General features: G+C 52.1%; 2 protein-coding genes across 10 annotated transcripts in view; one reads left to right on the top strand and one right to left on the bottom strand.

Annotated features, from left to right (window-relative positions):
• The first annotated feature begins 6,666 nt into the window (after window positions 1-6,666).
• On the top strand, window positions 6,667-15,584 carry CERS2 (ceramide synthase 2). Of its 4 annotated transcripts, none has more exons than XM_086392492.1 (11): window positions 6,667-6,757; window positions 11,726-11,899; window positions 12,323-12,440; window positions 12,621-12,739; window positions 12,947-13,004; window positions 13,121-13,171; window positions 13,409-13,501; window positions 13,675-13,803; window positions 14,016-14,122; window positions 14,249-14,402; window positions 14,581-15,584. In XM_086392492.1, exons 2-11 carry the CDS (start codon window positions 11,727-11,729, stop codon window positions 14,719-14,721), a joined length of 1,143 nt encoding a protein of 380 aa, XP_086248618.1. In that variant the 5' UTR covers window positions 6,667-6,757; window position 11,726; the 3' UTR covers window positions 14,722-15,584. The 4 variants fall into 4 exon arrangements, with proteins under 4 accessions (XP_086248618.1, XP_086248619.1, XP_086248621.1 ...); XM_086392493.1 differs by lacking the exon at window positions 6,667-6,757 and adding an exon at window positions 7,042-7,134; XM_086392495.1 differs by lacking the exon at window positions 6,667-6,757 and adding an exon at window positions 10,261-10,593.
• A 240-nt stretch (window positions 15,585-15,824) lies between these two features.
• SETDB1 (SET domain bifurcated histone lysine methyltransferase 1) overlaps window positions 15,825-17,973 on the bottom strand; it is a 32,266-nt gene continuing 30,117 nt past the window's right edge. For all 6 annotated transcript variants that reach the window (XM_086392485.1, XM_086392489.1, XM_086392484.1 and 3 more), the window contains 4 exons: window positions 17,423-17,588; window positions 16,863-17,074; window positions 16,516-16,604; window positions 15,825-16,340 (listed from right to left, as the gene is read on the bottom strand). In XM_086392485.1, the coding sequence (XP_086248611.1) occupies window positions 16,223-16,340; window positions 16,516-16,604; window positions 16,863-17,074; window positions 17,423-17,588 (585 nt within the window). In that variant the 3' untranslated portion in view covers window positions 15,825-16,222. The remainder of the gene's footprint in view (window positions 16,341-16,515; window positions 16,605-16,862; window positions 17,075-17,422; window positions 17,589-17,973) is intronic.

The following is a 17,973-nucleotide window of genomic DNA, read 5'->3' as shown; positions in this document are numbered from 1 at the left end:
AGCCAGTCAGATGACCTCTGCAGCAGACCAGCCCCACTGTCCTTGGGCTCTGGCCCCTCCCAACTGTGGGAGAGGACCAGGCTGTACCGTGTCCCACATGCAAACACCTCCCTACAGCATCTCTCCTCCCAGGAACTGGCCTCAGCCCAAACAAGAGAACTCCGCTGGCCTCTCAGCAGCTCAGCCCTGACACAGGAGGCTTTGTGCACTGCTTTCTCTGTGGGGCTGGGTTGGGACCACAGAAGCCCAGTCTCTGAGTTCAGTTTCTGACCTGGCTCTGCCTCTGACTCCAGCTCCCTGCGGTGGGGGCAGGTCAGACAGGCTCCGGGCTGATTTGGAGCCTGATAGAGAAAAACCTGTTGGGGCACATACCAGTGGGGCACCCCAGCCTGTACCCCAGAGAGATCCCAACCCAGAACCCCTTGATGATTGACTTATTGGAGCAGTAGTGAGTGGGAGTGATGGAAAGAATAGGGTGGGGAGACTGTGTAAACCTCCGCGGAAGGAAGAGCACAGGTATTTCTGAGTGGCGGAATATCAGCAGAGTCAAGAGAGAAAAATGAGAAGGGTAATCCCCGTGGACAGAAGCATCGTGTGCCCAAAAGGCAATAGGGAGATGAAGGAGGCTCCTGGGTCCCTGCGTCTTAGATTCCTGCTGCTGCCTTTTAGCAGCCAGGACTATTTTAGCGGTAGGTGATGCAACTCCAGCAGCTTTCTTGGAGGCTGTCAGGGCACAGAACAGCAGGTAAACAGTTTTAGGGAGCCAAAGGGGCCCCTGAGCAGGCAATTACTCGAATCTCACCGACAACTCCCTAGGGCCTGGGAGCAGTCTCCTTCCTGCAGTGCTAGACAGGTCAGGCAGGGGCTGGGCACAGAAGCTATCTGCACTCCTCTGCCATGCTCCTACCCTGGAAGGTTTTCCTGCATCCCTGAGGAAGGACCGGCCGCTCATCCTCAGAGCAGACCAGGCCTAAGGAGGTGCTATAAAGGGAGATTTTCATGGTGACAATCACTGCACCTCATTTTTCTCTCCTGTTAAAGGGGAAAGCATGCACCGATTTTTGCTAAAGAACGTGGATTCAGTCCCAGTTCTGCCACTTGTTAAGTTCTATAACCTCAGCTAGTCATTTCAGGTCTTCCTGTCTCTGTTTCTTTACCCAGGGGAAAAAAAGGGAATAATGGGAGAGGATGAAGTGTTGTGGGTGGGGCTTGGGGGAGTAGTAGGGTTGGGTGATTGGAGGGGGAATCCTGGCAGCACCTGGGAATAGGCTTCCTGGGGGGATTAAATGAAGTAATATGTGTGATGGCATTTGAGACAGAAAAATGCCCTGTAGGGCAGTCGAGTGGTTAAGACTCCATGCTTCCATTGCAGGGGGCACGGTTCAATCTCTGGTCAGGGAACTAAGATCCAGCATGCTGCAGGGTGGCCAAAAAAAAAACCCAGATCCTGATTTATACCAATAGGTCATTCTATGGGATTACATCTAAAATAATAAACAATATTCTGACGTGCATTATAAACTAAGGTTGCCAGATTTAGTAAATATAACAATAATTTGTTAGTACTGAGTATGACCCACATGTTTCATAGAATGTGTGTGTGTGTGCTAAGTTACTTCAATTGTGTCTGACTCTTTGATACCGGATGGACTGTAGCCTTCCATGGGGAGTCCCCCAAGCAAGGCTATACAATGCTAATAGGGCTTCCCAGGTGATGCTAGTGGTAAAGAACCCACCTGCCAATTCAGGAGACATAAGAGACTAGATTTGATTCCTGGGTTGGGAAGAGCTCCTAGAAGAGGGCATGGCAACCCACTCCAGTATTCTTGCCTGGAGAATTCCATGGGCAGAGGAGCCTGGCGCACTATAGGCCATAGGTTCGCAAAGAGTTGGACATGACTAAAGCGACTTAGCATGCATGCACGATGCTAATAAATTATTTAACTGAGTGTCCTATATTTTATCTGGCAGCCTGAAAAATGGGATGCAGTTTCAGCATGGTGATTAAAAGCAAATGTTCTGAAGCCAGACTCCTTTGACTTAGAATTCTGGTCTGCTGTGTGACTCTGGCAACCATCTTAACATTTCTCTCCTCAGTTTCTTCCTTGTCAAAACAGAGGTTAAAAAAAACTGGTGATAATAACAGTGTTTATATTATAGGCTATTGTGAGGATTAAATAAATATATGGAAAGCACTTTAGGAGAGTGCTGGGCGTTGAATGGTAAATACAGGTAAAATATTTACTAATTTCTAATAATACATATGTTATAATGTTATTTTATAGTGGTAACTGTTATTAGCATCTCCCTAAGAGTTCCAACCTTGGCTCTCTTCTGCCGCTTCTTTTTTTAAATCCCCAATCTGGCCACAAGAGGCCATCAAAAGAGAGCCACTGCAAGAAAGCCTTGAGACCCCCTGGTGGCCATTCGTGGTCTAGGAGGCTCTGATTCCCCCTGGTATCCCTTAGATACCAAGGGGCTCTCTTGGCCCGAGGACATGAGGTTCCCCAGAGGACTCCATGGGCAGGCAGGGTTGGGGAAGAGCCTCAGGTAGACATTCACTCCAGGGCCCCCGCTGAGACGGATCTCAGCACACACGCAGGAGACTTCTAGGCTGGTATAGCAGAAGAGCAGCTTCACAGCCAGGGTCCCTGGGCTTTGGCTTTCTGTACCCTTGAGAATCTCTTTTGGGCATGTTCCAAGTATGCGTAGGGGGAAATGAAGGGCAAAAGAGGGCTCCTGTTTCTCCAGTCTAAACCTCTGCAAGGTAATGCTGGCTGACCTGCAAGGCTGAATACTGAATTTGGAGGAGGCAGAGAGTGGTCCTGACTGCCTAGCATTATGAGGAGGTGTGTGATGCATTTACAGATGTCTCTCTGAGACTGGTGGAAGCTTTACTCCTTTTGTCCCTGGGTTTTGTTTTGTTAAACTCCAGGGTCAGATTGAGGCCCTTTTCAGATTTACTAAAACACCCTCCAGGGCATCTCTGGTGGCTCATGGGTAAAGAATGCTCCTACAATGCAGGAGCTGCAGGAGTTGCAGGTTTGATCCCTGCATCAGGAAGATCCCCTGGAGAAGGATTTGGCAATCCACTCCAGTATCCTTGCCTGGAGAATTCCATGGACAGAGGAGCCTGGTGGGCTACAGTGCATGGGGTTGCAAATGAGTTGGACAAGACTTAGCGACTGAACAACAGCAACAAATCACCCTCCATACCCATGCTCTAAATCTTAGAATTTCAGAGTTGGAGAAGATCTCAGGGATGACCTGACCTACCACCCTCTTGTTACTGACTCAAGGAGACTGAGTGACTTCCAAGGGCCATGGTGTTGGGACCAGAATCCAGGTCTCCTAACTTCTCAGTGTTTTCCTCATCACTCAGATGAGAAGGTCAACTGGAAAAAAAAAAAAAAGTACAACTTAAAAGTAGAGAATTATGTTTTGTTTGGTGGACAATACTGGGAACTTAAGCCTGGAATGCAGCCTCTCAAATAGCTCTGACGGTCTGCTCTGAAGAAGTAAAGGAGGAGCCAGGATATATAGGAATTTTGTAACAAAAGCCAGGTAGTCAGAATATCAAAAGATTACTGTTTATTAAGGAAAACAAGACATGTCAAATCAATGAATGTAGTGCTTTTTTATGTAAGGAAAGTTGCAAAAGTCAGGGCTCGCTGAAATCATTCCTTTGATATCTATCTCAGCTATCTGGGGCCAGTATCCTGTGTTTTCCCATCCTGTGTCTCCAAAGGGTGCACCATTGTGGGAGTGACTGCAATGGCTGATAGCTTAATGGAGGGCATCCTATTCTCATTTTGAGTTCTCTCAGGACTCATCATCCTGGCAGCTATAATACGATGGCTTGATGGCTGCAATATCCTTTCTTTACTGATATGGTAGGCAACATTTTTTCATTCAGAAGGGCATGACTGACTTGGGGTCTCCTCTTAGGAGGACAAGCAGCAAGTAACATACAGAGCCATAGCTGTTGACTCATGAAAACTTGTTCAGCTCTAGGTCCATATTGCTTTTCTGCACTCTGCATGGGTTTCAGAATACACAGAAATTCCTCCTGGCTATTTCTCCTCTTGTTATAAAACTTTTTCTCCCCAGAATTCCTTGCATCTTAATCCCGCTGCTCATGTTTTGGCCAAGCTCTACTCTTTTTATCCAGAGTCTTGTGTATTACACAGGCAAGCCTGACCTGGGAAGACCAAGACCCATTTCCACAACTAGAGTCCACATCTTTGCCTGCTCCAGATACCTAAATCCCCGGCCAAAGGCCTATTTGTGTCCTGTGCCTCCGGACACCTCAGCAGCCCATACAGAGGAAGTGAGTCACTGCAAGGCGGGCAGCTTGGGGCACTGTGGGCGTGGCCATGCCAGGCCTGGGCCATGGGGGATGGGTCAGAGTGATCAAGAGCTCCTGGTCCAAACTATGCAGAGAGAGAGAGAGAGGGAGAGTGAGTTTCTAAATTGGTTGTGCTCAGTTGCTCAGTCATGTCCAAGTCTTTTGGGACCCTATGAACTGTAACACGCCAGGCTTCTCTTCCATGGAATTTTCCAGGCAAGAATACTGAAGTGGGTTCCATTTCCTACTCCAGGAGATCTTCCTGACCCAGGGATTGAACCTTCGTCTCTTGCATTGGCAGATGGATTTTTTACCACTGAGCCACCAGGGAAGCCCCTTCTAAACAGGCAGCATCATTCAAATGCTGCCTGAGGTCCAGTTTCTCTTTCTCCATCCATCTTCTTTGTCTCCTGGGGGAGGGGTATACCCTCTTATCTTTACTTTTCAGGCCTGTCTATTCAGCTTCAGCCCCAAACTTCCCCTCCCACTGCTATCTTAAAGTTAACTGGTCTTCAGTGCTCTGAGGAATCATTTATAAAGTCTGGTGAGGGCCTTGGGGAAGTCTAGGAAAATTTCCTGAGAAAAGGGTTCAGAAACTAAAGGAGGAAAGCCAAGTAAGACAGATCTGGGGAGGGGGTAGAGAGGTACCCAAAGTTTAGCTGGGGCCCAAAGAGGAGACACTGGAACCCTACTGGAAAAGGGAAGCTGGGGCGGGAACTCAAGAAAGGTGGGGGGAACTTGGGAATTGGAGGGGGTGGGGGTGGGTGGGTTGTAGCATAGGTGTAGAAAGGATATGACTTGCAAATAAAGGAGTTTACCCTTTGGCAAAGGAATTAAAGGCTGGAGGGATTGCTGGGAACTGGAAAATCAGGCAAATCTGGGGCTGAAAAAGGCTAGAGTCCCCTGGGTACTGGTTCAGTGGTGAGGGGCCAGGGGGTGGCCCAACAAGTTTCATTCCCCCCCTGTTGGCCTGGGCTGGGGGGCCCACTGCAAAAGCAAAGGAAAAGTTGGAAATCAGACAGCTTCTGCCTCTTTACCTCTCCAGATAGTGTCTTCAGTGAGGACCAAGCTCTCAAACTGGATGAGTGAGACATCATATTATTTCTTAAGAGAACTGTCAAAACACCTGAACTTGACTAGATAAACCCTGAAACAAGCTGCCCTCAGAGGTTCTACCTGTCTCGGTATAAAAACACCAACATTTCATTAAGGTAAAAAATGGTTACCTCTGCTAGGCGGGCCCTCTTTAAACAAACCCTCAAACACATCTTAGTCACACTCTGTCCTTAGGAATCAAGGCCAGTTTTCTAGGATAAACATGTTACATCTTCCTGAAACATCAATTTTACCAGTCTAGGGGAAAAACATTTTAAAATATGAATTTTTGAACACGGATAAGCAGTGGTCTAGATTGAAATCTCAGATACGTTTTACATAGCAAAAGTTGGGGACTGGCTCCTTCAGAGTCTGCCGGCAGTAGGGTATGTGTGCCACTGGGGGGTAGATTTTACAGCACTGGTGTGGAAACGGTGGGGATTTTAAGGCCGAGCTGGGGTGGGGGACGCCCTAGGGGTCCCAGCCGAATCTCGAGGGCCCGCTGCCCGGGTCGGTTCTGGAGAGAGAGGTGCTGGGCCTCGGCGCGCGGGCCTTGGGAAGAAACCGCAGGGGCTGCGGGGGCCGGGAGCCGGGGCGCCCTCCTCTCTCCGCTGCCCGGTGGGGCTGGAGGTGGGAAGTGTGGCCACCGGTCTGGCCGCTGAGAGAACTGGGGGCCGCAGCCGGCCGGAGGGCGAGGGCCGCAGTTGGGGGCTGCCGGGGTGGTGCAGGGGCCCGGCCGTTCCGCGCCCCGAGCCCCTCGCGGGTTTGTCCCGGGGTCCTCGGAGCGCGCCCCTAACCGAGAGACCAGAGGCTGGGAGACCCCACACTGCCTCCCTCATCGGGGGCTTCTTCCCCCCGGTGCAGCGCCTGCAGTGGGCCTCCGCCGCCCGCCGGGTGCAGGGAGGGCTCAGCTCCCAAGCTTCCACCGCCCGCCCCCGGCCGGGGAGGGGGCGGTGGCAGGCGGCGGGCGCTGGGCGCGGCTACCCCGCGCGGAGGCCCGGGCCCCGCCGCGCGCCCGCCCGCCCTCCTCTCCCCTTCCGTCGCCGGGCCGTAGGCCCACGCCCAGTCTCCCGGCTGCTGTGTTGCTCGCGGCCTTTCTTTCCCGGGCTGGCTGGGCTCGCTCTCGGCTCGGCTGGGCTCGGCGGGCGGCGGGAGGAGGAGGAAGGAGGGAGGGAGCGGGCAGGCAGGCGGGCGGAAGGGGGAGGAGAGGAGCGAGCGGAGCCAGTCCGGAGGGGGCCCGGAGCTCGGACGAGGGGAGAGACGGAGCAGCGGCTCCCGGCCGGGCCAGCTCCGCGACGCCGCAGCCGCCGCCGAGTGAGTCGGAACCCGCGCCCGGGAGTCCGCGGCGCCGCGCGCAGGGGTGGGGAGGCACGGGGCGCGGAAAAGTTGGGAGAACTGCGGGGGCCGCGAGGACGCGGCTCGGCGGACAGGGCCTGGCGGGGCCGGGAGCGGGCCGTGGAGCGGAGCGAGGCGCGGGCGCACACCCTCGGGCGGCCGGCGCTGGGCGCCGCCGCTGGCTCTGGGGCCTCTGCCCCGCGCGCTCATGGCGGCGGCGGGCCTGGCGGAGGGCGGGCCGGAGCGCCTCGCGGGAGCGGCCGGGCCCCCAGCGCCGCCTGAGGGCAGGCTGGCCGGCCGCCCGGGCGTCCTCGAGCCCGCCGCCCGGAGCGCGGAGGAGTCCTCCTGGGCAACAGGTAGGAGCTGGGAGTTGAGGACGCGGGGCTGCCCACGGACGGCCGAGCCTCCGGCGCCCTTTTTTGGGGAGGAGAAAGTCCGGTGAGCAGTTGCACGAGAGCCCCGTGCTTGGCAGAGAGCCCGCGGCGCGGCCCCTGGCTGGGGAATCCCGTGGCTAGAGTGAGAGGAGAGTGAAGCTTTTTCTAATCGGTTCACTGTGCCCACTCCGGGAGGGAGGTCAGGGCGTCCATGTGCTTAACGGGAAACAGGAAGGAGTGGCTCAGAGTGTCTGCCCCTGGCCCCCGCCCCGTGGCTAAGGCTCTTATACCGTTATGGGGTGTGTGGGGCAGGGGTAGGGGGAGCTGCTGGTGAAACTGGTTTTCTGGGCCTCACTTTGCTAATTTCTGGCCCGGAGGCTCTCTGGCAAGTAGGTTAATTGCATGTGTGGGGTTTTAATCTGTGGCCTGAGTTTAGAGGTTCACTTCCTAAGGTAGACTCTTGGTGTCAAAATCTGGTCGATTCTTCACCTGAGTTGCCAGGTACAGGAGATAGGGGGTTCTGAGGATCCTGAGGAATGGAGTGAGCCCCTCTTTCTGGAGAAGTGAATCAGGAAAGGCCTCCAGCAGGCAGTCACTCCCACATCTGTCTTAGCAGAGGTTGCAGTCCCATAGCGGAGTCCAGGTGGCTGGGCCTAATGTGGGTGGCTGACTGGGCTTGTGATGGTGCTCCTAAGGGTAAGGACTGTCTGCAGCCTCCTCCCTCAGGGCCTGACCCTAATCATACAGTGACCTGCACAAACCCTGTTTTGAAGAGAGAGAGAGTTCCTTGTCTTCCTTGGTACCCCACAGTCCACTCCCTTCACTGGGGCCTCTGGCCGGCTTCCCCTCTGGGAGGGAGGGCCTTCACTTTCCCGTCACTGGCCACAGGCTGGCCGATCCTTCACTGTGCCTTTAGCATGCCCCCTGCCCGCCCAGCCCCCCACATCCCCATCTACTTCCTGAATTTGCCAGTCATTCTCTCCCTCTGGGGGCTGTAATCTCCTGCAGTCTTTGGCTGTGTTGGGGCCACAGAAAAACTAAAATTTTGAGACCTCTACTTCAGCCTGGAGGGATGACACACCTCTTCTTGGCTTCATCCATTGCTCACAGCTTTCTAGTTTGTGACCTGGTGTAGCTGCCTGAAAAAGTTTTCAACAAGCTGGACTATTCAGGTCCTCTGCCACTTCTTTCCACTTCTTTTTTGTAGACCGCCAGGCTCCAGTGAAAGCTGGGAGCCTCTGGGATCCTGTCTTTGTCACTCTCTCTTCCCTTACTGATTGTATTGTATCTTCTTCAATTATTTCTCCACACTCTGAGAGCCGTTGGGACTATTATCACGTTGAGTCTGTGAGATCTCTTCCTCATAGCCTCAAACTTCTGCCCTCCTAGCAGACTGGGTCTACAAGTCCCCTTGGGGACTCTCTGCCCCTTTTCATCTGTCTGTGGGAGTCTGGGATGGGTCAGTCAGAGTTGGGCAAAAGGTAGCAGCTGGGTGGAGCTCTGTTCAAGTTCCTGGTAATCCAATGCCCATGAAATCCCTGCTCAGCTGGCCGTTCTCCAGCCTGTGCCTCATAAAGTGGTGTCTGTGTCTCTGAGGCAGGTGTATTTGTGCATGAGAGAGACAGAGACACATACACATGCACACACCCTATTGTTTCTTCATGTGTGTGGGGGAGTAAATCGTTTGAGTGGAAAAATACCTACAGGTGTGATTTTCTCCACCAGGAAATTAAGTAATGTGACCCAGAAAAGCAAGCACGAAGGCACATGTCTCCCTGGCATGAAGGCACATTCCCTTTTCTTGACCCACCTTTTTGTTGGTGGGATCCATTGCTTGGCTTGGTGTGCCAGGGACGCCACTGGGAGTGGACTGGTAGGTTCTGTGGGGATGTATAAGTGCAGCTGGCGGGCCTGGCCCAGGAGCCCCTATTGTCTTCCCTTCCCCCTCACATGGAGTCCGAAGTCCTGACCCTGCTGAATCTGGTGCCTCTTCCTGCTGGGCTAGGCTCCAGGGGTGAGGGGCAGGGTCCAGGCCACCACTCCTCTGCTAATGGAAGTGCTGGGCAGTAGGGGAGGGCTGTGGTCACAGAAAGCCTGAAACCCGGGGGTGAGAGAGCCCCCATTCAGAACTCCCGAAACATCACACTCTCTGCTCACACCATCTTCTGCTGTCCCTGTTTGGAGCAGGCAGGGGCCAGGTGCTACCTTGTCCTGGGATTGAGATAGTTGCGCTGTCCAGGCGCTTGCCTTTGACCCATCTCTGACTTTCTGCCTGCTTCTCTGCCTCCTCACCTTCTTTGTAGGCATGAGGCATTCCTGGGCCCCCGGGAGTCGTGGAGAGGGACTCTATGCTTGGCCTCCAGGATCCCAGCCAGCCCTCTGAGTCTTTTTAATCCTCAAAATATCTGTGACAAAAGAAACTTACCTGCCGGTTTCCACTGACCAGGGTAGGAATGGGGCCCAATGTCTAGGCCAGACAGTACCCTTGGCTTTAGTCCTCAGTGGAGGACAAATTGGGCCCCAAGGGACTAGCAGTCAGGTGACTGAGTCAGGTCTGTTTCTTCACCTCCAATCAGACTAAGCAAAGACGGTGGCAAGAAGAGCTGGAGGGGTGCCACCGCATGTAGGCTTTCTGCCTTGTCCCTTCTCTACTAAATTTTCTACAACTTCTCTCAAAGAAAAAAGTGTGTCTGTGTGCACTGTCGTGTGGGGAGAGTTCTACTCTGATAACTGTGTTTAGTTTTGTTCAGTTCCGAAGGCTTCCATCTCTTTAACTAATTAAATATTTATTCTGGCCAAGGTGGAGAGGGAAGGGGCAGTGTCCTCAGGAGCTGAGGCCTGGAATGTGTGTGTGTGTGTGTGTGCGTGCGTGTATGTGTGTAGTACCCGTGCTGTTGGGGGCGGGTGGAGCTGAAACTCCTTTACTGTCAGAGCTGCCCTCTGCTTTCATCTGAAAGAGCAGTGACCAGGAGTGGGGACAAGAGGGTAAAGTCCTTGAGCTGAAATGCTGACCCGTGACAGGCTGAGAGGGATTTCGCAAGTGCTTCTGTGGTGGGTGGGGGCGGAGCTGTGGAGCAGCCCAGCTCAGCTGTGATATGATCAGCCTTCAGCGAGGCACCGGTTGGTCTCCAGTTCACAGCAGAGAACAATCTCCCAACTCTATTTCCTCCGCAGCAGGGAGGGGACCACCTTCCTTCTGTGTCAGCTTTTAGTCTCAAGGCCAGCCTGGAGACCACCTACCTGGCCTCCCTCCTCGGAGGATGAGGGCTTGGTAGCCTGGAAGCTTTGCCCTTGTCATCCTACTGGGTTCACTGCTGAGTCCTAGGACTGCCAGTTGTGTGGACCACCATCACTGATTCTACACCATCATCTTGCTCCTTCTCTCAGCTCCAAGCAGCTGCTGTTCCCGCGTGAGCCTCAGATCGTACCTTCCTTCACTTGGTATCCAAGTGGTCACCACCACCCTGTAGATCCTTTCTCTTTCCGTGGACGAAACGGGGGAGGGAGGTGGTACAAAGCAGCAGCTCTTTCCTGAGCACTGAGGGTATTTGTGATGGGTGTTCCCTGAGCAGACTAGTATTTTATTTTCCAAAGGAGCCTTAATCCAAGTAGCTCCTAATTCTACCAGATGTCTTAGTCTGCTGTATCGACTCTCTATCCTCCAACTCCTGACTCCCTGCAGCCTTGTCTTCATTTTGTTTCTGAGAATAGGCTTCACATAGAGTCCTTCTGCCTTATGTTTGGGAATGGATGGCTTGGGCATGGGCTATTAATTTTGTGTGCAGTATTTTGATGTCCATTGATTGTCCTTGAGCTCAGCACTATTTGGGGGCATGATTTTGGTTTATTCTGGCCTCTTAATTTTCCCTAGGACCTGCTGCCTCAGTGGGTTATAGGGAAGGGGGAGAAAGGTCTTGCCCCAGCCCTGCAATCCTTTCTTGGGCTCCCTGTCAAGGAAGCTTCCAGTTATGGGTTGATTTGGGAGCTCTGATGGTTCAGATGGTAAAGAATCTGCCTGCAATGCAGGAGACCTGGGTTTGATCCCTGCCTCAGGAAGATCCCTTGGAGAAGGGATTGGCTACCCACTCCTGTATTCTTACCTGGGGAGTTCCATGGACAGAAACCTGGCGGGCTCAGTCCATAAAGTTACAAAGAGTCAGATATGACTGAGTGACTAACACATGGGAGGTCTAGGAAGAGGTTGGAGGGTGGGGGGAAGGGATGATGACTCTGATTTCACTTAAGATTTTTGGCCACGGCTTCTAGGCTAGATCCTGTCTAGTTTCCGTGTAAGAATAGCAAAATGATGGCGAGACCCCAAGGTTCTTGTCTAGGGAATCAGGACTTCCAGGGGATGTTAATGTCACCTTTGGTTGATATTAAGAGTAACTGTTAGAACTGGAAAGCCACTATATTACAGATGGGCACACTGATTCATCCACATGGCCAAGACCAGAGCCCAGGGCCTGAGTCTTTGCCCCTGCTCTTTTTGTTACACTGTGAAAACTGTCTTCCGTCTCCTTCTGCACTGCTGCCTGCTTTGATACCCTCTACTTCTCCCTTCCTCACTCAGGATGCTCCAGACCTTACATGACTACTTCTGGTGGGAACGGCTGTGGCTCCCTGTGAACTTAACCTGGGCTGATCTAGAAGACCGAGATGGACGTGTCTACGCCAAAGCCTCTGACCTCTATATCACACTACCCCTGGCCTTGCTCTTCCTCATCATTCGATACTTCTTTGAGCTGTGAGCATACCAACCTACCCCCATGCCTTCCTTGGCTCCCAGCTGCAGTTTCTTGTACTTCAAGTTTGTCTCTTGCTGTTTAATTGGTCCTTCACACTGGTGTTCTCACCACCCAGGTCCCTGCCTACTGTGTGCCCCCCACTAAAGGCAGCATTGTCTTTCTGAGGGCTCAGCACCCCCAGGCCCATTCCTTCAATGGTTATTTGTTCTTGCCCTCCACCCGCCTGGTGGCTAGTGAACACAGGCAGCTTTGTCAGCTATGGGCAGCCCAAGGCAGCCAGAGAGGGGGTTGCTGGGAAACTGAGGCCCAGGATAAAGTTGCCTGAGCTTGCAATATCCCCCTCCAGGCCCTCTAGTTTAGGGGCTAACAGGCTTGCCTGCTTCAAGAGAGTCAGACACCCCTCACTCCTATCCCTTCCCCAGTTACGTGGCTACACCACTGGCTGCCCTCCTGAATGTCAAAGAGAAAACCCGGCTGCGGGCACCTCCAAACCCCACTTTGGAGCATTTCTACATGACCAGTGGCAAGCAGCCCAAACAGGTATGAGCTGCAGACCCTGTTCTGGGAGTTACTGAGTCCTGGTAGGGAGTGAGGAGGTGGGGTGCAGAAATGGGAAGGCATCTCCCCTTCCCTTCAGATGGGGCCAACTTGGGTCATTACTGGCAGAGGGGTGGGGAGGGCGAGTGAAGCAGAACATAATGGGCTTCTCACCCCACCCAGGCAGATGTGGAGCTTCTGTCACGGCAGAGCGGGCTCTCTGGCCGCCAGGTAGAGCGCTGGTTCCGCCGCCGTCGCAACCAGGACCGGCCCAGTCTCCTCAAGAAGTTTCGAGAAGCAAGGTAGGGGCAGTTGAGGCAAGAGAAACTGGGTGGCAGAGGAAGGTCTACTGTGTTTTGCTGGGAGGTGGGGCTGCAGCTGTACGTGGAGAAATTACTCCCGGGTGAGGAGGCACATTTGGTTGAGTATTTCCTTGAGAGGGTATCTGGGGGGAGGGCTGCGCCGTTCTTCCATTCCACTCTCCTAGCCATGTCTGCTTCCTCTTCCAGCTGGAGATTCACATTTTACCTGATTGCTTTCATCGCCGGCACGGCCGTCATTGTAGACGTGAGTGGGGATTACTTGGGGAGGGCAAGTGGGGGAGTAGGTTCTCTGGCAAGGTGGGGTGAAGCCCAGAATTTAGGTGCCTCCTCCTTTAACCTCTTATTACCATTTCTCTGCAGAAACCCTGGTTCTATGACCTGAGGAAAGTTTGGGAGGGATATCCCATACAGGTACATGATGGGTCCTGATTCCTTATATGGGGTAATTAGTCCTTATGTGGGGTGAGAATCAGTGTAGGATAGGATTGGGACATACACATCCTTGTGAAGAGTTGATCTCAGACACGTGGCAGAAGGGACTGCAGTCATGGTGTTAATCTTAAGTGCAAGGAGGGCTGGGTTTGGAGAGGTGAGACCACTGGGTCCAGTGGCTCTGGGGTCCGTTAAACTTCCTCTTTTCTCTCTCAGAGCATCATCCCTTCCCAGTATTGGTACTACATGATTGAACTGTCTTTCTACTGGTCCTTGCTCTTCAGCATTGCTTCTGACGTCAAGCGAAAGGTGAGTCATGGGGCTGTACCAGAGTAGGAGCCAAAATGAAGCGCGGTATGAACCACCTCCCCTTTGACTTCTGGGTGCTTTGGATGGAGTTGTGGGATAAGTGGAATTAAAGGGGGAAGAACGGAAGCTAGGGAACAGGAAACAGTCCTCTGGAGGTTGCATCTTTTCTACAGGATTTCAAGGAGCAGATCATCCATCACGTGGCCACCATCATCCTCATCAGTTTCTCCTGGTTTGCCAATTACGTCCGAGCAGGGACTCTTATCATGGCTCTGCACGACTCTTCTGACTACCTGCTAGAGGTCAGGCTTCCTGGGCATTTCTTCAAGCCTAGAGACCCTGGTGCAGGTTCTTCTGTCCCTCTATCCTTTGCTTGGGGTGGTGGTGGGTGGGGGTGGGTGTTCCTGGGACCAAGGAGGTGGGGGCACAGAGCTAGTGTGGTTAAGTGGGATGTATGTATGAATGTATATGGGAGTCAGGAGCCCGTGATGATCGGTGGGGGCTATCTACACAGTCAGCCAAGATGTTTAACTACGCGGGATGGAAAAACACCTGCAACAACATCTTCATCGTCTTCGCCATTGTCTTCATCATCACCCGACTGGTCATCCTGCCCTTCTGGTGAGTAGGATACCAGACTAGACTGTTTGAAGAAATCAGGAATCTTCTCCCTGGCCCCATTTGTCTGTCCTCAGTCTTGACCCCCTCCTTTCTGTGTTAACAGTTCTTGTCTCTCCCCATCCCAAGGATCCTGCACTGCACGCTGGTGTACCCACTGGAGCTCTATCCCGCCTTCTTTGGCTATTACTTCTTCAATTTCATGATGGGAGTGCTACAGCTGCTGCATATCTTCTGGGCCTACCTCATTTTGCGCATGGCCCACAAGTTCATAACTGGAAAGGTAATGGTTCTGTCTCCATTCTGTAGGCCCTACTACTCTCAACTCTAGGAACGGCCCAAATTCCCTCCCTTATCAGCAACCCTCTAAAACCTACTGTGGGGCCCTGGGTATAGCTGGAAAAAGCCCACCGAGAGAGGCAGTCCTTAGGGGTTGGTAACCCTGCTCATCCCTTTCACAGGTAGTAGAAGATGAACGCAGTGACCGGGAAGAAACAGAGAGCTCAGAGGGGGAGGAGGCTGCAGCTGGGGGAGGAGCAAAGAACCGGCCCCTGGCCAATGGCCACCCCATCCTCAACAACAACCATCGTAAGAATGACTGAACCATTGTCCCTGCTGCCCCTCAGATTAACGTATAAAGCCAAGGAAATACCCCACCCTCCCCACAGGGTCACTTTAAGCTCTGGGGAGAAGGAGAAAGCGAGAGGAGCGTGTTCTTCTCTGTGCTCCACCCCCTGCTACTGTCACCCAGTTGCCTTTAAACCAAATTCTTATCAGCCCATCTCCAGGAATGGGAGGTTGGCTATATCCTTTGTTGGGGGAGGGGGATTGGTCTTATTTTCCAAGTTGTCCTTTCTACTGATTTTGAGACCTTTCCTCAGTTCTGGGGGTGGGGGTTATAAGTCACATTCCTTACTCTTCAGAATCTGGCCCTGTCTGTCTGCCTTTGACTCCCTGACCTCCAGAGCCAGGGTCGTGCCTTACTGTCCCACCTGTGGGCCTCATTCTGCCAAAGTTGGACCAAGGCTCACCTTTCTAATCTCCCTAACTTGGACCAGAAACCAAAGCTGAGCTGACTTTTAACTTTTTCCCTTCTAAGATCCAAATGAACTGAGTGTAGGTGGGTGCACGTGACCCTTATCCTACCTCTGCCAAAAAGTGGGGGCCACAATGTGGACTGCTCAGACAGTCTTCTGTTACTTCTCTGCCAGCTGTCCCTGTAGTCACAGGTCCAAGATCTTACTGCCTCCTTTCTCTGGCCTCTTTCCCTAGGCTAGCTGGTTTGGAGTAGAATGGCAACTAGTTCTAATTTTTATTTATTAAACATTTGGGGTTTGGGTTTTAAAGCCTGAATTACAGCTAGCACCTGGCATTTCAGCAGAGGGACCACTTCAGACCAAAATGTACTGTTAATGGTTTTTTTTTTTTAATTAAAATATATTAAAGATTAAGTAAAACATGGCAACAAGTGTTTGAGACTCTTAAGAACTGAGAAGAGTGATCAACTAAATAAACTAAGGTAGTCTTCCTCATGCTTTCCTCATGGTTATGTAACCTTAAAAAATATCACATGGCAAATAAGAAAAAGCAAAGTAGAGAAAGGTCAGGATTAATGACAGCTGCCTGTTGGGAAGGGTGGGGGAAAAGCTCATCTCTCATCAAGACCTAAAACTGGGAACCGAGGGAAAGAAATCAAATCACAATCTTAGTTTTAACATCTTGTTACTTTCAAGAAACAATACAAACCAGGGATAGTAAAATACACAGCCCTCATTCTAGGAATAAAGTCTGTTAAAAGGATGAACACTTGAACAAATGTAGGATGGGAGGGGTGAGCCACAGGAGGACTGGAGGGATGTCAGGCCCAGGTTAGAGTGGTAACCTCTCCCACCCCCAGTGCCTCAGGAGGCAGGGGAGGGGCCCTGCCTGCTAGCACCGCAATGGAAGGGGTCTCCTGATCCAGAACCCCCATTTCTATCTACTAGGAGCTGGGGAGTAGCTAGACTAGAAACTTGGGGGTCAGAATTCAATAGTCAGGAAGACCCAGTTCCTGAGGAAAGGGCAGTTCAGGAAGGTTCAGAAGGTTAGGAGGAAGGCTGTCCTCTAAAGAAGACGCCCTCGGCATTCGATGGCCCCGCAGCAGCAAAGCAACTCCTTGCCTTCCACGCTGCCCACCTCATAGTTGTAGTCCCAGGTAAGCTCGGTGCCAGCCCGGATTCTCCTGAAGAGGAAGAGGAGGAAGGGGTGTGGTCAAACAGCAGAAACCCAGGCCTGTGATGACTGAATGTGCAGGGGGAGCTGGATCCCAGATGGAAGAGAGGCCCTTTGAATGTCCTGGCCCCTCCCCAACCTGGGCTTTTCCCACCCACCCATCCCCTTTCCTGATTCCCTCTTACTTGCTGGCGAAGAAGGCCACCCACGGGAAGCGGAGATCATGAGTATCCACGAAGACATTCTGGACAAACAGGTTAGGGCTGCAACTGTGCTGTAAGTTTAAGTACAGATTCACTTTGGAACCAAGGAAACAGAATCTGGTTTTGTGGGGTGAGTGAGAGCTGGATGAAAACAATGCCATTTGATCCTCCCATGGCAACAGAGATTTTGAAAGGCACCTCTTTAAAGATCCTTTGCAATCAAGAATTTTAATGAGAAAAGATGGGTTTATGGAGTTGTATTTAAAAGAACTAGAAATGTGAGGACTAGGGGATAACCAGCACATACAGGTGAGCGAAAGGGGTCTCACATTGAGGTAGCGGCCCAGGTTGCCTTCAAGCTTGGCATCGATGATGTAGCAAGACTCCTCCCCATCATAGAACTGGCGTGTGTTCTTACGAATGGGTGCACTCTCCCCCTTTTCCACAGATGCCATGTTGGTTGATTTAATGGCAATGCCATGGGTTGATTTCAAAGCAAAACCCCGGGTGGATTTTACTGCCACTTGGCGCTTCATTGGACCTGGAGAAGGAGAAGAATGGGGCTAGGTCCACCCCACCTCATGATTGGACCTTCTACTTCCTTTTTTTTCCTGCTTCCATTTTTATCCCACCCAGTGCACCTCAGGAATACCAATAAGCTGGGACTCTGAGGCAAAGGCCCAAGGTGGCAGTTTTTTTCAAGCAGGATTAGATCTGCTGGATACAGAAGCAGAGGGAAAAGAACTAGAAAGAAGAGAGGGAGGGGATATGTCACACATTATTAACAGTTTAGCTGGAAGTCAGGGAGTCTTCCCAGGGATGCTTCCTAAGATCTGAATTTTTCCCCTACTGGTTCCTTCCTACTACTCCACAAATTCTTCCAGACTACCAGACATGTTCTTCTTGTCCTCAAAGTCATCCCCTTCAGAGCCAGAGGAGATGGTCTGGATATCATCACTGTCCACGGCTGCGGCTGAAGTCTGGCCAGCAGTGGGCTTCCGGCTGGTCCCACTTTCCCCCTCACTTTCTGTGCTGCTGGACAGGGTCAGGATATCCTGAGGAAGCAGAAGGGTGAAAAGAAGGAATAAGAGTAAATGGAGAGGGACTTCCCTGGTGGTCCAGTGGCTGGGATTGCACACTCCCAGGAGAGGGGACCTGGTGTGGATCCCTGGTCAAAGAACTGGATCCCACAAACTGCAACTAAAGAAGATTCTCCATGCTGCAAGGAAGATAGAAGATCCCACGTGCAGCACCTGGGGCCTGGTGAAGCCAAAAAATATATATGTATAAAAAACACGAGTAAATGCAAAGGACCTCTTGGAATCCCTGCTTTTAGGTACAGTTAGGCATGAAGGGGTTGAGACTATAGCAAGATTAGATGCTGGATGAAGGAAAATGAGGCAGGAAGTCAAGACCAGAGAAAAAGGAAAATATCCAACA

This window comes from Bos grunniens, chromosome 3 (genome assembly GCF_055505025.1).
Source record: "Bos grunniens cultivar Pamir isolate PY7600 chromosome 3, Bosgru_T2T1.0, whole genome shotgun sequence".
NCBI lineage: Eukaryota > Metazoa > Chordata > Mammalia > Artiodactyla > Bovidae > Bos > Bos grunniens.
Note: the sequence above shows the minus strand (reverse complement) of the source record. Positions and strands in the feature narration are given on the sequence as shown.

Coding starts and splice junctions, on each gene's coding strand:
- CERS2 (XM_086392492.1), top strand. CDS start 11,727: ATGCTCCAGACCTTACATGACTACTTCTGGTGGGAACGGCTGTGGCTC. Junction 11,900..12,322: donor ATTCGATACTTCTTTGAGCT/GTGAGCATACCA, acceptor TCCCTTCCCCAG/TTACGTGGCTACACCACTGG. Junction 13,172..13,408: donor GGGAGGGATATCCCATACAG/GTACATGATGGG, acceptor TTTCTCTCTCAG/AGCATCATCCCTTCCCAGTA.